The sequence below is a fragment of the Panicum virgatum genome, chromosome 8K, assembly GCF_016808335.1.
Source record: "Panicum virgatum strain AP13 chromosome 8K, P.virgatum_v5, whole genome shotgun sequence".
In the NCBI taxonomy this organism is placed as follows: Eukaryota; Viridiplantae; Streptophyta; class Magnoliopsida; order Poales; family Poaceae; genus Panicum; species Panicum virgatum.
The window spans coordinates 36,269,834-36,284,039 of NC_053143.1; the positions used below are offsets into that span (position 1 = coordinate 36,269,834).

A 14,206-nucleotide genomic window follows, 5' to 3' on the forward strand; every position below is an offset into this window, starting at 1 on the left:
CTCACCACGGACCGGCCAGCCCAGAGGAAGACCGAGCACGACAGCTACCCCAGACGCATCCTCAAGCTCTTGCAGTGCTCGTGCGCGCTCTGTTCTCCTACCCCGAGCTCTCCTTCACCTACAACGCCGGCGACCCGAACTTCCGCTCCGCCATTGACGCCGACGAGCTCGATTCCGTGCACCGAACCCTCGAACACCGACAAGGGTAGGTGTTACTCGATCTCTACTCTCCCACGCGCCTCCCCGTTGCAGCCCCGGTAAGCCCTGCCTAGCAGAACACCACCGGGCGAGCTGCAGCGGCGGAGAAGGCCGGCGAAGGGCCCGGTTGTAATTTCTTTTTTTCCTTCAAGGGTGTGTTTGCAAGAATTCCAGTGTATGGCAGTAAACTTCTAAAATGCAAAATAAATCACAGAAAAATCGTAAAAATGTAAACTCAACTGATCTGGAATCCTTGTAACAAGATCTACAAATTTTGTAACAGTCACATCTGCAGAAACTCAACCAAATTTAATCTGGGAAAAAGAATAAGAAAATCACCCTATGCATGTTCAGGAAGTTCTACTCAACAACTAACCTTGATTTTTGAATATGTTATCACTACTAGAATTTTAAGATCACAGTAAAAAGATGGCACCCAACCCAAACATTTATCTTGTTGGAACAATCAAGAGTCTCTAATCTGTTGTTGGCCTTCTCGATTTAATACTGGAAGATATATACATGAAATTGCTCTGGAATTTTTACTGAGTACATATGTAACTGAACCCTTGTTAAAACAAAAATTTCAGATTTATTAGAGTTCCTTTGCTATATACCATGTTTTATGCTTGTTTAATAAACTTAATTCATCATATATAGTTGTTGTACTCAGAAAAATCTATATTTATTTCTGAAGTCTCACTTTAGTTCTGTAGTCTTACCTAAAAATTTTTAGCTGCAGTTACTGAGTTTTGCTCTAGTTAAAAATCATGCTTAGCATCTCATGGCTAGTTTTACCATTTTTGTTCTGAGTAAAATACACCATATCTGATCATGATCTTTTGACATGGTCTTTTGTAGAGTATGATATGTCTGTAATAAAAAGTTCACATGCAGTACTGGTCATTTGATCTATGAGAAATTTATGCTAACTCATGTTAAATTAATCGTATAACTAATTTATCTGGTGGATATAAAGCTTGATAATTTTTCTGGAGTATGTTTAGCTCATGAATAGGCTCTGGTAAAAATTTGACGACCATATCCCAAATTTAACTCTCTGTAGAATTAATCTTAGTTAATGGCTTGCTGTTTTTGTTCTTTTTGTCACCCCTGCTGTATAAGTGAATAAAATCTTGATAAATTACAGTACTAAGTAGATGCTTGGTAGATGCTTCCATAAAATTTGTAGCACCAGAACCCTTACAAAACATTCTGTACAAAAAGGTGAAGTAACTAGAGTAATCTACTTACATGAATAGTTGTGGTACTTGCTCTATGGTTAGAATCTGAAATTTATACCATACATGCTTAAGTTTGGATCTGTGTTACTTAGTTGTTCATCACTAGCTCATTAGTAGTTTTGTTGTTATGAAATAATGAAAGCATGCTAGGTGTTATAATGATAAAAATGAGAACCAAACCACACAGCTCTTTTATGAAGAAAAGTGAAATTAAAAACTACTCTATAAATGACTGCCCATGAAATAAAATGTGAAATCATCACTAAATCAACTTTTGTTGAACTACAACTTTATCGTGAAGGAAAGAAATCGTTATCCATGAATAACTCATAATCTTGCATTACATATAGAAACGGTCAATCTCGCGGACGGGGACTACGAATTGGTGCCCGTGGACTCTCGTGTGGATCAGGAGGTCAATTTGAACTGTGCTAACTTGTCTCAAGACCTGGGCCAAGCCCCAGAGGCTTTTCTGCCTGACAGTGCCCAAGAAGGCAAGCCCCGGAGCATAATCCCACTATTTTCCGAATTATTATTCATTTATCTACTTATAATGTGTTGTAATAGTTTCTTTCTGCAATTAAGTTTTCTAGGCGTTGATCGAAAACCTTAGATGCATGATCCCTAGGTACCTATGTTTGATCCCGGATCTTTTTATCGACTAGTTGCCATGCTAATTAGGTACGGTAGAAGCCGAGGGGTTTCCTGCCTCTCGCGAGCAAATAGGAATTTGACTGACTTTAATTCCTGTAGAAATATAAGGACAACGGGCGGGGTTGTGTAGTTGTGATACCCCGCTGGTGTAGTCAAAAATGGCTAAGGTCGCGGTGTGTGGCTCATTTCGTTAAGTGTTTGAAAGTACTAGCCACATACCGAGAAATATGGTAATTGATAAGCTTAAGTACCTGATTGGACCGGCGAGTGGAACGACCCTTCACCCTCCTGGTAGAAGTAGGTTTTATTTTTGTCGCGACGTACGGGTGCAGAGACGTCAGGCTCTGTAGTCGGGGAGGGTGACCCGGATCCACGGACTGGAAAGAAAGGGGAACTGTAGCGTGGCGGGAGCGAAGTCGATCCCCATGCGTGTGGTCTAGGTTCCCCTAGCCAGGTTGAAATTCGATTCGGAATCGTCCGCCTCTCACGGCATGAGATTGCTTAATGTTTTCGGTCACACAGAGTAACAAGCGGAACATGATGATGATAATACTGCTGGTTGATTAAATGCTTGCTCTACCATGTTTGTGTAGAGTTAGTTGCAAATTTTAGAATGGTTAATCCAACTAGAATATGGCTAAGTAAAACCTGGAAATAAGGATCAACATTTAGTGGCGTTTTTGGCAAAACAAACCCCACCAACCAAAAAGCCTTGCATGTCTAGTTATCGGACTATGTTATATCCGGAGACGGGTCAGTCTTGCTGAGTATTAGTATATTCAGCCTTGCTTGTGGCACTGTTTTTCAGGTACTAACTTCGAGGATCTGTTTGCAAGTCTTACTTGGCCGTGTACCTTGCCTCCGGGTTGGTCTGTCGAGTGGGATGGCCCTTCAGCGGGTGCTGATCGCCCTCCTGCTGAGTGACGCTTTCGTACGGGCTTTATCGATGCGTCACGTATCTCGCTAGTTATCTTTTAATGCTTCCGCTGAACAATGAGACTTGAATAATTTGAGTAGATGGAACTTTATAGTACTATACTATTCTGAACCTGGTTTGTAATAAATTCCTTTCCGCTGCAATCACTCTGAGATGTATGAAATATTCTGTGTTGTAATCTCTGGGCTCACCTTCATGTGAGTGTTATCTGCTGATCCTAGAATAGCGTGGCTTTAATCGAGGCTTCACTCGAGGAACTACCGGTGAGTGCCAATTTGGGTCAGAGTTGCTTAGCAACAAAGATCAGTGCACCCGGGCCCAGTAGTTTTGGGTGGTTCCGCCACAGTAAGGAGTATCGCATGGAGCAGGCCTTACCACATTGTAATTACTCGTACAGAAGTAGGACTAGTCAATGTAAGAAAACTAACCAATAGACATTGGGAAGGACTCCAATAGTACTCGACTAGGACTTTCCATATAACCCTGTCCCCCAGACTATATAAGGGCGGGCAGACCCCTCCAAAACACAGGAATCACTATCAATCCTAAAGGCAATACGAACAACCACACAGGACGTAGGGTATTATGCTCTCGGTGGCCCGAACTTGTCTAAATCTTTGTGTTCCTTGCCTACAATCAACTACCCCGGGGATACCCGTAGTAGGCTTGGCGGTAAAACGCTGACAGCACATGTCACCTTTCAAAGGTTCGCTGTGAGTACGTTGCCAAATTGCCCTTTTGTTTATGATTTGTTCTGTTTTATCACAGCCTTTGTTTGAGTCATGCTCAAAAGATAAAAATTTGGTGAACAATAAAAAAACATTTCAAATAAAAGAATCTCTCTTGGAAGAAATATAGTAAATAATGATGAAATAAAATAATGGCAAGCATTTTGGGGTCCATGCTAATTGACTCTTTGAATCTGATCTCCCTTAAGCATGGATGTGGACGACAAATATAAAAAGAACTTTCAAAAAAAATGTTTGAAATGTTTCTCATGTGTTTGTTGTCCACTAATCTTTTTGCAGGGAACAAAAGAAATAACAATGGAGCGGCGTACAATAACCTCAACACTCACAGAATGCTCCTTGGCCCAATGGGAAGACAGATCACGAGGAACCAAGCTGAACAAATGCAAAGTTTTGCTTCGTGTATACGAAGCTTAACTCTTGCATTTTCATGCGATGCTTGGCAAGTTCTTGCAGGTAAGTATCCCATAGACCTCGTGCATCCTTGCCTCATGCTTCCAACCTGCTGAGTTACCCATCATGCCTAGCTTGCCATGATATAATAATAATAATAATAATAATAATAATAATAATAATAATAATAATAATAATAATTTTTTAATAATTACAAAAAATAAAAAAATATAAGTAAAATAACATAAAATAAAAATTAGTACTCTGAACAACATACTTTGATTCAATAAAACCAAGACTACCCGGTGTTCAAGACCGGTAGAGTCCTTTCTTGTTTCCACCTTTATTTTTATTTTGAATAAAAGCAGGTACAAGAATAATTGTGGGGGAGATCTCTCCAACTCACCAACTGCAAATTCATTTGAGATCTCTCCCCCAACATGTTGTGCAAACATCGACAGTCCAGAGCACGCTGAAGAACAGGACAGATGGGATCCAGAGAGGGATGGCCGAACCTCTGGATTGACCAATCCACCTCTGACTTCCCTCACTTCCCTCTTCTTCCTTCAACGGTGGTTTGTGCAACACTTTCCTCAAACTCCCTAAGTTCTTGAGTTTAAATGAATTTTATGCTGTGCACTAAAATTAAACTCAATGATCCTCACCATTCACCTCATACACTCCATGCGCTTCCATGAATAAACTTGCATACTCTTTGTTCACCATTTTTTTTCTAGTTCTTGTGAACATTATCTTCATAGGGAACCCATGCTATCTAAGTAATTGACTAATGTAATATGATTGGATGAAGGGAACCATGATCTTCCTTTCAAAGAACTTGAGGTTTCGTTGCAAAACAAAAAATCAATAGCTTGTCTCCTCAAATTAATATAAATTCCTACCAGAGCCAAAGTTTGAGCTTCATGCAAAACATTATGCTTATGCATCTTGCCTTTGCTTTGAGTTTTGTCAAATTCTATAGTTAGAAACTTTTCATACTACCATGATCAAGATCATGTACACGTCTACTCACATGCTATATACTTCTACAGTGGAAGATAGCAATCATTTCCATCCACCGCAAAATAAAACTCTAAGACATACCATGACTCCCTCCCTCTCCAATGTTACCATCATGGATATGGGCTATGCAAAAAGAAATAAAAGATGCATACCCAAAGAAGGTATACCACATGCTCACAAAGCATGTTAAAAAAAATGCATACCCAAAGAAGGTATGCCGCATGCTCACAAGGCATAACAAAAGAAAAAAAATGAAGAGAAAAAGATAGCCCACATCCACGGAAAATAAAGGAGAGAGAGATGGATCGTGCATGCAAAGGAGTTCATCCACCATCCTCCTTCATGTGAGTATTTTTATGCTTTGTTTCGATCTTAAACCAGTGGTCGAATCGGGATGTTACCCGATAGACTGTGCGGTTACTCCGTTTTAAATGTGTGTTAGCCCGGATTGCCTTTACGGTGATGGTTAGATCACTTGAGTCGGATTAATTTGGGCAGTGCTGCCACATCCAGTCGCATATTTTTCCAAGTATCTCGTTTTGTGGGGCACTTGTCGTGGAGATGGTGCAACCAAGTGCGTGTGCATGTAGTTCAATTCATATGGGTTTGAGCTGACTCATGAAAGCAAAAGCATACACATTTCACGGTGTACGAATAGTGTGTTTTCTGATGTTATACTTACTGTCGAAACTGCTGCAACCATAAGAAAAGAGACGCAAACAATTTATCTATATAACAGATATTAGTAAGTTACAATTCTGTAAAATGCGGAGCTGATTGATAGCAAACACTTCAAAATAATGTTAAGTGTCAATAAGTATCAAATGCAATGTACATCTTGCACAACAATATTATTCAACTACGCACCAGGAAAAAATATGGATGGAGCTCATGCCATGACATTTCACAAGAGTGAACTGAAACTTTCCACGGGATCTGACTCCTCGAGGATCACTGCTGCTTGGAAGCAGTCGGCAGCATCAGTTATCCTCCCATCTGACCTATGAACTTTTCCCAAGTAAAGCCAAGCCATCCGGTTTGTGGGTTCGACTCTTAGGGCATCTGAGAGGAAACATCTCGCCGCAGGTAGAAACCTAGGCCCTTGTTTGGCGAGGAGTGCACCTATGGCCACCTTCGATGGCACATGTTCAAGCTCTGTTGAGAATGCATTTACATAGGCAGCCAGTGCATCCTTTGTATGCTCGCGCGCCTGATGCATGTAACCTAGAGATCATATATAAATTAAATTTGAAGTTCGCACAATATGCAAACATGGTGTGTTTTACGTACGTGTCTGTATTTTTTCATGTTTGTGACCTTTAATCATTATTGGTAACTAGTAGTTATGTGGATGTTCTAGATTAAATGGACTATCATTAAATAGAAATGGCAAACAGTGACAGGGATGATGATGCATTTGGACTCACCTTCTGCATGGAGTATTGTAGCGGAGTATGACTTCAGGGTTCTTGCCTTCTGCAAACATATCTCAGCATCTCTCCAGTATGAGAGACTAGAGTACAAATTAGCAAGACCTTGCCAGATTTCAAACTCGCTGACCCTATCATCTACTATCTGAATACAAGAAGTGAGGGGTGATTGGGAAACTATTCAAAATGTTTACAGGATCAATTACGACGACAATGCAAGAATTGAGCACGAGAAAATACAGTAGCCTTGCTTTGGCCAACTAGAGCCTATATTGATCCTTAATGTAGTTTCACAAAACAAAAATGCATCAATGTATCGCAACATAATACATATTTTAAATCAGTGAAACATGCCATTTTCATATACCCTGCACGCCAAATTTATAGTTTTCCTAGCGTACTAGGTCTAAGTAAATGTAAAATTTTGGGTACAACATGGTAAAACAATTTGTAATTATATGAAATCTAATCTAGTATAATTTTAGAGGAACAATGAAACAAACCTCTGGAGTACCCTTTGTAGATTCGGTGGAACTCTTTTGGGCCTGAACTAGAGCAAGAAGAGTACGGTATGCTTCCACTGCTTCCATCGGTGATGACTGAGCAACCTTCAACTTAGCCTTTACCCTAAGTAAGGATCCTTGATCCCAATTTGCAGTTTCATCTAAGGCAGCATCAATTGCGACTTCTGCTTCACAAAATCTCTGCTGTGCAGAAAGAACCAATGCTAGCAGCCTCCATCCTTTGGACACTGATCCACCAGTTGCTTCAATAAATTCCTTTGCACATCTCAATGCAGAATTCATGTTTCTTTGCTCAGCATATTCAACTCCCATGTCAAATATTAGGTCTGCATTGTAACGGTTAAGAGTGATTGACTCTGTAAGTGACTTCAATGTTTCTGCCTGAAGTAGAGATCTTTGGTAATCTGATGAAACAACCTTGGACTTCTTACCAAGACAACTCCCCAAGATATGGAGGCCCACGCTTTTCAGATGATAATTTGATGGTTCAGCACGTGCAATTACTCTCCTTGCATATTCAACACCCTCTGAAGCCAAATGGCACTCCTTACTACATACTTTAGCAGCTAATAATAAGGCAAGGATGTCATTTGGATTCTCAAGTTTGTTTAAAGACTTCCTCAAAAAATTTAGTGCAATATCTCTCTGGCCATCTGCATAGTAGCAAAGTGCTAGGGTGCACCACCTCTCAGTACGAGGATATATTCCAGGTAAAACCTCTTCAAGTTGCTTTGCAAGAACCAATGGTTCGCAACAAAGTGACAAGGCATAAGTCAAATGTTCCATGACAGAAGGATCCCAATGGGTCTTGGCTTGGTACCAATTCCTCAGTATTATCGACAAAAGTAAAATAGCCTCTTCCACATTATTCTTTGGAAGAAAAGAACCTTCAATTTGCTGAGCCATACTGGGAGGGCTCCAATCTATATTGCCGTACAACAGAAAAGTGATAAATCTCTTTTGAACCCTGGAGCGGCATTCATCATCAAGATTCCATGGACTAAGAAGAGCTCGCCGGTAAGAAGCTAATGCTTCCTGATAGGAGCCGGCATATTTCCAGGCTTCGGGAAGAAGTTCAACAGATTTATTAACAGTTTCCTGTAATTTTTGCTCGATATCAGGAGTGCCATTCTGGAACATACTTTCAACAGAATCAAGTACGCTTTTGCATTGGTTGGCAGCTTCTGCTTGTTCAGAAAGTATTTGCAGCAGTCATTAAATTATCCAAAATAATATATTCATACCATATGTAGATCTGATATACCTGTAGATTTCCCTAGTTTTTGAAGGGATAGTGATTTCAAGTAAATGGCTTCTAAAACAAGGCTAGCAGGATTGTTTTGCGGCACAGAACTGGGTACTTCAGATTTTGTCCTCCCCTTTTTTGATGGTGTCTTATCAGAAAGGGATGGCTGAAACTGCTGAATGGCAGCTTGGAGGTCTATTCCATCAAACACACGGAGAGCAACTTCCACATTTCCTTTCTGAAATTCTAGTCTTCCAAGGAGAGCTCTTGCTTCCTGGTACCAACATATATTAAAATAAACTTGCAGTCAGCAGCTAGAGAAATCATAAAAAAAATTTAGGATCGGATGCAAACCAGACATAGTCACATTTGCAGGTATGCAGGCATATATATTAGTAAATTAGAATGACATTTTAACACAATCATTCAACTTATGATGTCCAAAGTAACAACAATTTTATTGTAGTAACAACAATAATAGAATAATATATATATTGTTCTAAATTTCCATACTAGTATTTATTTTAAGCTTCCTACAGCATGAAAATAATTTGTTAACATTCAAATAAATATTAACCGCAGTTTTGTCCCAAGAAATTATAAAAATCAAACGTGACATGGGTCCCAAGAAAAGGAAAAAAGAGTGTTGTATTTGGGTAGGCCAAATCATACAGGTACCTCCTCTCATGCCAATCTAGCATTCATTCTCACTAACTGAAGATGACTCAGCCAAGTACAAATAAAAATTAATTTATAAATTAAAATAATCAGTATAGATTCTAAAATGTTTCCATCTGTTCTGAAATTGTGTGAAACTAAACAACAGACTTCTAGCTAGGCACGGATACTCCTAGGCACCATCCTGTGCCCAGGCACCCTAGAAAGTTATGTACAACAATTGGTTAAAAAAATAAAAGGCATCCAACAATCTAACCAAGGTCTCCAAAGTGACAGTGTTGCAGAAATTATGACTTCCAAACCATCACCATATTTGTATAGCATAACCTTTTAACAGATCAGGCTAAGCAAATCTTTTTAGAAATCGAAAAGATTGCAGACCTCATAATTAAGGGAGAGTCCCTCAGGGTGTGATGAAGACTCAGAGCCAACAGCTGCAGTGCAACTGCCGCTTGCCTTCAACGACTCACCCTCGAGAGGAAGCGCAACCACCTTTTCTTGTGGGGTTGGATCCACATCAACCTCCGCTGGCGATGTGGCCTCTTCCGGGGCCACCTCGCTGCCATCTTCTGGGTCCGCAGCCATGCCGATCGTTGAGTTGAGAGGCATTCTATTATGGTGTCAAATAGAAAGAAAGATGGGCAGGACACCATCCATGGTTTCCTCTAGCTTCCATGTTGTTTTCATTGCGCGCCGTTCTCTATTTTTAGGAATATGCTAAAGATTTATTCACTATTTTCTATTATTGGGAGGATTGCTAATTCATGCATGTGCATGCCTGGAGTTTAGTATGTGCATATTTTTACATGTCTTACTACTTTTAGTAATAGTAAATTGCACCCATCATACATCAGCTTGTGTGGTTGTATCACTTTAGTCTAACAAATTGTAAAATGCACAATCTGATGCATGAACTTGTCAAAAGTGTGCATCCATGGTCACACATACACCACATAGCGTATTTAGGTCATAAGCTTTAACGTGGAGAAGAGGGAGGGCCATAATACAAATATGTGTTCCCCTTTAATCGGTGGCCTTCGTACCCATCGGCGGCTGTTCGTATTTCCGCAGCAATCGGCGACACTAATGGAACTGTGAAAGTGATCGGGAGCTCTAGCCTAAGAGGGGGAGGGGGTGAATTAGGCAACTTAAAAACCTTAACCTATGGCTCCAACTAGTTTGCACAAAACTTAAACTAAAACATGCTATCTTGATGTGCAACTATGGTTCAACTAGTGTAAAACTCTCATCCCAAAAGAGTTTAGCAACCTATAGCCAATCCTATCAAGATACTACTTTATAAAAGTAAAGGCACACAAGTTGTAATGTGAAATGCTGAAACGTAAAGAGGGGATGAGAGGAAGAAAACTCTCGGCACGAGGATTTATCTCGTGGTTTGGTTAGCCACAAAGGCACACCTACATTCACGTTGTTGAAGCATACACGAAGAGTATTACTTCCCGTCAATCAAGTCTCTTTTGTGAACACAATCACAGTCATCTTGATCCCGCTTTCTAATAAGGAGCTTTCCCACTAAGAAAGGGGATCTCCACGTCCCCCGCACAAGGTTGTCGACGCCGCTCCACACCAAGCTGGAGGGTCGTTGACGTGCCGATGAGCCTCCAATGCTCCAAGGGGTTGGCGCACCAAGATACACTTGTTGGTTCACTCCAGAACCACTCACAAGGCAGCAACACCTTACTCTCTCACTCACTTATGAGCTAACCTAACACTAACACTCTCAAATGTGTGCTAAGGACTAAAGATTTGATCACTAAGCTCTTGGATGGCTTGGAGGTGTTCTTGGGTGTGGGTGTGATGTCTTGGAACTCCAGCAAGCTTCAAATGGCCGGAGGATGCCATATATATAGCCCACAAACTTGAAGTAACCGTTTGTAGCCATTGGGCATTTTTCTGCGTTGGCGTCAGTTCTTCCGGTGCTAGACTGTCGGTTTAACCGGTCACTCTGAGCTCTGAAGTAGCCATTGAGCTTCTGACATGGGCCTGCAGTCGACGTGGACGCGGTTAGTTGGACCGACACTTTGTTCCGACAGGCGTCGGTTCAACCGGTCCAGAACAACTTCTCCTCTGCGCCCTTGCATGCTCTCTGGGCAATGATCTGACCAATGCACCGACGCCTTCAAGTGACCCGTCGGTTTAACCGGTGTTGAAGATGTTGCTTTGGTTGCTTGACATGCTCTCTGAGTAACAACTAGATGAATGCACCGATGCTCCTTATTGCACCGTCAGTTCAACCAATGCTACTGAGTTTTCCTCACTTATCTCAGCATTGCATGTCTAAAATGCACTGATGCCCACTTGTCGGTCTATCCGATGCCTGCCTGTTTAACCGGTGCCATGTTCTCGGTTAAATCGAAGCTACTGATTTCTGCAGAACTCGTCCAATTCATCATTTCTTTCTTCGTGTTTTGCTTTGCTTGGCCTTTTTACGTCATCCCTGGGATCTAGAAATGTTCACTCAACAAAACTATTAGTCTCATTGATTGTATTGTCATACGATCACCAAAATCACTCGAAATGGCCTAAAAGGGGCCATGTTCGTTACAAACTGCAGCGATGTGCACTAGGCGGCCTCCTTCCTGCGTATGGTTAGTCCATCTTCTCCTGCTAAAGGTCCGTGTAAGCCAGTCCTTGCACGAATATTTGTGGCCGCAACAAATTGAGTAGGTTATGGCAGATTAGATGGGTATGGTAGGTGCAACCTTGAAGCAGATGCAATGCATCCTTGGCAGCAACAAGCTAGCAAGTCAAATTAATTTTGCCCATGTAAATACCAAACACGTGGTTGATAGCTTGGGATACAATCATGCAGATCTCTTGAAACCTATATGTGTTCTTAGGGCTTGCAAGCTTTTTTTTCTACTGAAAATCCTGACACATATGTGCCATGTATTCTTGTATGTAGATTCGTCTGACTAATTTTTCAGTGTGGTAGGGCTAACAGTACAAGAGGACGTGGTCGGAAAAGGGCTAAGAGAGATGATGATAGTATAGGAGAACTAAGTGTGCCGCAATAGATATAGAGGAGATTAATGTTGGCGCCTACCAACGTCACCAGCGATGACGCCCGCAGCCGCCAATTTGGGGTGGCAGTATTTTATGAACCACGAATGAATCCGCAAGTACACGGAATAGCGCTATAGTATTTTACCCGGGAGTATACCGGGGTGTCATTTATATTTTCGCAGGGAAGGCGGTGAGTGAGAGAATATATAGATTAGTGGGTGAACTCTATCTAGATTGGATATTCTCATGCATAAATAGGGGTAAGATAATAACATGGTAGGAGGTAGTGTGACACACACACAAACTACCCTCTTGGATAAATTAAAGATAAAAAAAAGATAAAAGAAAGATAAAATATGCTTTAGGCCGGGAGCAAGGTAAAAGTCAGAGCTCGAGTTAGCTGTGCTAGGCTAGCTATATCTACACTTTCTCATTGGCTAGCTCGTTTCAGATTAAACTACACAACAGGGAGATCGCTATCAAAGTAACGGGAGGAGCCCGTACACCCCGGCGACTTTATGTACCTCCTACCCCCCATACCGAACGTGGAGGATTACTAAAAGGCTCGGACAGGGCTGTCACCACCTGCCGGCTACCTCTACAAACCGTGGGTATAGTTGACATCCAGCAACACTTAGCAAATCTAAACACCACGCCTACACTAGTATGGGATACTCTAGTGTCCCGTGCGGAGCCCCCACCCTTCGGATGGACAGACATCACACTAGAGCAATCATAAGAATGTTGATGGTCATTAACAACCAATTTTGACTGTCAACACCTACATAAAAGGGAACCACAAAGTGGAATAAATGCTAGCATAGGGTTTATTTATTAACAAATTCCACATATGGTTCTTGAGAATGTGTGCAGGTGGTTTTGAAATAATTTCGCAGGTTTCAAGTACACTTTGGCCCGACATAAATCGCAGAAATTATCAGAGCATTGATTCAGGCTCAAATGGACCAAGAGTAGCCCAAGAACTCAGTTCAGACCACTCATGACAGGCCAAGCCCAACTGGGTTAAGACAAGGAGGCCCAGGACAGCCTGCTGGACGAAGTTGGGGCGGTTGGCCCACCTGGCAGGCCGACCGACCTACTGGTCGGCCGACAGACATGATAGAGCAAAGCAAAACTCATCCTTTCAACTTATCAAAAGGAGTTAAGACATTCTTACCGCGCAAAATGAAAAAGGGAAATAAAGCAGTAAATTTTTATTTTGCTTTTGAAAGGTTTTTTTATCAAATTTTATTGAAAGCAAATAAAGGGATACAGTTGACTTAGGGGAGAGAACCTCCCCCAAGCTAGCTCTTGGTTTAGGGTCCAAAAAGCAGGACCTTTCTCCATACCTGATCAGGTTGAGGTCGTTTCATCCATACATGGAGAAGTAGTAGCGGTCGATGATGTCTTGTTCTTTTTGCGCCACACCTTCTTGGTCTTCTTTGGTGGCGTAGGCAGCACAGAAACAGGATCCTCGGATGTAGGATTGACGATCTCCAGATTTTTCCCATACTGTGTTGGTAATGAAATCGGGGATCTTCTGGTCGTCTTCCACTGGCTCGGTTGGTGGAGTATGAATCTCCCAATCCTCCCAAGCTGGCTTGGAAGGGGGATGATAATCTTGATCATCCCAACCGTGCTCTGCCCATAGCCCTTGTTTCTCACTATCCTCATGAATTAGGAATACCTCTCTCTTGTTTTGAAACTTGAATTTCATGGTCTTTCCCATGATACGGATGCTAATTCTTCCTGTCCCCACATCAATTCTGGCATTTGTATCCTTAAGGAATGGTCACCCAAGTATGAGCAGAATTCCAAGATCTCCTTCCATATCAAGGACTACAAAGTCCACTAATATGTAGGTATTCTTGACTTTCACCATTAACCTTTCCACAACTCCTTCTGGATATCTTATCGTAGAATCCGCCAGCTGAACACACATAGTGGTAGGGGAATTGATGGATAGCCTAACTTCTCGAAAGTTACCTTGGGCATGATATTGACGCTGGCTCCTAGGTCACAAAGGGCGTGATCAAAATCATAATCAAAGATTGAGCAGCTGATCACTGGGGTTCCGGGATCTTCTCTTATTGTGGCTGCTAA

At 41.5% G+C, this 14,206-nt stretch overlaps 1 protein-coding gene across 1 annotated transcript; it reads right to left on the reverse strand.

The window, feature by feature from the left end:
* Nucleotides 1-6,102: 6,102 nt before the first annotated feature.
* On the reverse strand, nucleotides 6,103-9,661 carry LOC120645667 (protein NPG1-like). Its single transcript, XM_039922431.1, has 5 exons — nucleotides 9,458-9,661; nucleotides 8,417-8,672; nucleotides 7,132-8,336; nucleotides 6,626-6,773; nucleotides 6,103-6,422 (listed from the first exon to the last, which is right to left on the reverse strand). The coding sequence occupies exons 1-5, from the start codon at nucleotides 9,659-9,661 to the stop codon at nucleotides 6,103-6,105; spliced, it is 2,133 nt and encodes a 710-aa protein (XP_039778365.1).
* Nucleotides 9,662-14,206: the final 4,545 nt, after the last annotated feature.